At 48.8% G+C, this 2,920-nt stretch overlaps 1 protein-coding gene across 1 annotated transcript; it reads left to right on the forward strand.

Moving 5' to 3' along the window:
* Window positions 1–985: 985 nt before the first annotated feature.
* Window positions 986–2,247, forward strand: TEX38 (testis expressed 38; the record flags this gene model as incomplete). The annotated part of the gene is made up of 2 exons (XM_084242202.1): window positions 986–1,028; window positions 1,646–2,247. The coding sequence occupies exons 1-2, from the start codon at window positions 992–994 to the stop codon at window positions 2,245–2,247; spliced, it is 639 nt and encodes a 212-aa protein (XP_084098328.1). The 5' UTR covers window positions 986–991.
* Window positions 2,248–2,920: the final 673 nt, after the last annotated feature.

A 2,920-nucleotide genomic window follows, 5' to 3' on the forward strand; every position in this document is an offset into this window, starting at 1 on the left:
GAATTACATTTTGGGTATGTTAGAGAGATCTTAACAGACTGGTAAGCAGGCTGTTGTGTGCATGAGGCTAAAGTTCTGAGGAGCAGACTGGGCAAGAGATAAAGTTGTGAGTTGTCAGTGTACATGATATTTAAAGCTATGAATCTGGATGCGATCACTAAGGGGATGATGTAGATAGAGAGTTAAAGACTGAGTCCTAGGGCACACTAACATTTTGAGATAAAGAAAAAGAGGAGAAATTAGTAAAGGAGACTGAAAAGCAGGAGCCAGTGAGGTAAGCAGAGAAAAACTCCAGAGGTCTGAGCAAACAGTTTAAGGGGTCTGGCTGGCCTGGTCAGAAGGGAAAGATATGTGAAGGGTGGAGAAGAAGATGTGGCAGAGAAGAGATGTAGGGCCAGATGGTGGCGAGCTGCCACAGGGCCTGATACCCAGTAAAAATGTACAAACACTTGTTGAAAGTAATGAAACTATAAAGATTGCAAACAAGGAAGGCAGTGTTGACCATTTAGTTTTCTTGAGCAACTTTTCTTCTGGCAACTTGGTCATAGACTTCTTGAGGGCAGAGCTGCCCAAAGCTCTGGTGTCCCCTGCCTCACTCCCTACTGGTGACAGGTATCCATCAACTGTTCCTTAAAGGGACGGGGGTGGGGGGGTGGGGGGGTGAGGGGGGGTTGGCCTTTCTTGGGGGCTGTCTGTGGGTTTCCCCATGGGGTAAAGAGCAGATGACCCAGGTGGTGGGTCAGTCCCTGATAGATGCAGCAGAGATTTTCTATGCTCACGATGCTCAGATGCTTAGATGGAGTCCCTTCCACTAACCAAGACTTCAGAATCACAGCCCCTGGAATGCTCGGTGCTCGGAACCCCAGGTGACTTGGCGGAAACTTTAGGGAACAATGGGCCTGAGCATTCCAAGGACTCCTATTGGCTGGACAGATGGGTAAATGAACTCATTCTCCCCAGAGCTATCAGCCAGGTACCAAGGCTCGAGCTTATGGATTCCCAACGGCAGGACCTGAGCCTCCCTGGCAGTAAGTGTCCTTCAATCACTCCCCCTGGCTTTGTGCCCTCAGGCTCGGGAGCACTGCAGGAAGACCTTTTGCATGGAGGGGGTGGTGGCTGCCTGCATGGTGGAGTGCTCAGCAATTAGGATATAGTTTTTTCTAGAAAATGAAGGATTCCTTGAGAGCAGAGATCATATCTCTCTGGCCAAGCAGTGGAGATACTAGGAATATCTCATCATAGATGAAAGGTTAAAGCATGTAGTAGAATAGGATGGGACACCTGTGATGTCAGCTGGTAAACTTTAATTTCCTTGATGAGCCTTGATTTTAGTGAGGCTTCTCAATCTGATGGGCTGCATGGGTCCAGGACTGGGAGCCAGAGACTTGACTAAGCTTAGGCAGGCCATGGTGCCTCTAGACCTAGCTTTCCTTATCTGTAAAGGTCTAAAGGTGATTCCTTAAGCCTCCTGGAAACCCTGCTTTGACTGAATAAGAGAGGTACATGAGGGAGGAGGGAGGGAACAGAGTGGTTAAGTGATTGGAATAATTTAACTAGGTTTAAGGACAGGAATGTGAAATGGCTTGGATCCTAAGCTAGAGCTATCAACCAGTTTGCCTTTTTTTTTTCTTTCTTATTGCCTTAGTGTGGGTCTCATTGTACTTTGCATTCCTGGGGCTGTGTTCTGTGATAACTGGCTGCTGCATTGTCTTTCTGCACTGGAGGAAGAACTTGCAGCGGGAAGAGCGTGCCCAGGAGTGGGTGGAAGCGATGAGAGTCACCACATTCACCTACAGCCCACTGCTGTACTGGGTTAACAAGCGACGACACCAAGGCATGTCTGCGGCCATCAACATGGGCCCGCCCTCTGCTATCACCAAGCCTGAGGCTGAGGTTCAGAAATCAGAGTCAGAGTTGGACATCCCTGAGAGCAGCTGTGCTGCCCAAGACAGCAGCCCCAAGACAGAAGCCCCTGTCTCTCTGCAACCTGTCTTGCAGCAGGTCCTGCAGCAGCAGTGCCAGCCTTCTGCGATGCCTCAGCCCCATGCAAGCTCCCCACTCTCAATTCCCATCTTTCGGGAGGTGCCCATCACCCTCTCCCTGAGCAACCTACCCCCCTTGCTGAACCACTCAGTCTCCTACCCTTTGGCCACCTGTCCTGAAAGGAGGGCCCACTTCCATTCTCTTCCCACACTGGCCCATGGGGACCACTGCTTTAATGCCAAGCCTTTTGCTTCAGAATTGTAGTCTGCTCTCACTGAGAGTGGGAGCTGGAGGTAACAGCAGAGCCAGATATTAAGCTACCTCAGGAAGGTAACTGTATTAACAGAGGCCAGGGCATTATGAAAGATTAAAAAAAGTTCAAGGCTCCCTTGTGTCTCATTTGTTGTTAGGAGTGCGATGTCCTTCCCAGTTGATGGGGCACTTTGCAAACCAAGGTCGAGTCTCGCCAATACAACCGGGAACTGGAAGGTTGGCTGTGGGGAGATACTTTGAACCAATACTTGTGATGGGCTCAATATTCCTCTATTCAGTATTTACTTAAGACCAGAAATGTGTCAGACCCTGGAATAGGTAACCAAGGCGTTGCCATCTTTGGGGACATTAAGTACAGCTGACATCCAGACAGATCCAGACACAAGAGTGGTAACTGCTGAGTGTGTGTGCGCTATGGTGATTCATAGGCATCACGGTGCAGACAAAGCAAGTCAGCATGGTCTCATGCAGCCACACTGCACTGCCAGTTGAACTGCATCCTCTGACAATATCTATGATGCACTGAGTCCTTACGTGGTGGTTATCTCTACATTATTGCTCATACAAGAACATCGCTGAATATCACCTCTGTTTTCCTACCGATAAAAAGATAGTTTCTAAGGGCATTCACCTTATCATTTTTATGTTGTAGAGCTAGGTCTCA

This window comes from Talpa europaea (assembly GCF_964194135.1).
Source record: "Talpa europaea genome assembly, chromosome: 9".
In the NCBI taxonomy this organism is placed as follows: Eukaryota; Metazoa; Chordata; class Mammalia; order Eulipotyphla; family Talpidae; genus Talpa; species Talpa europaea.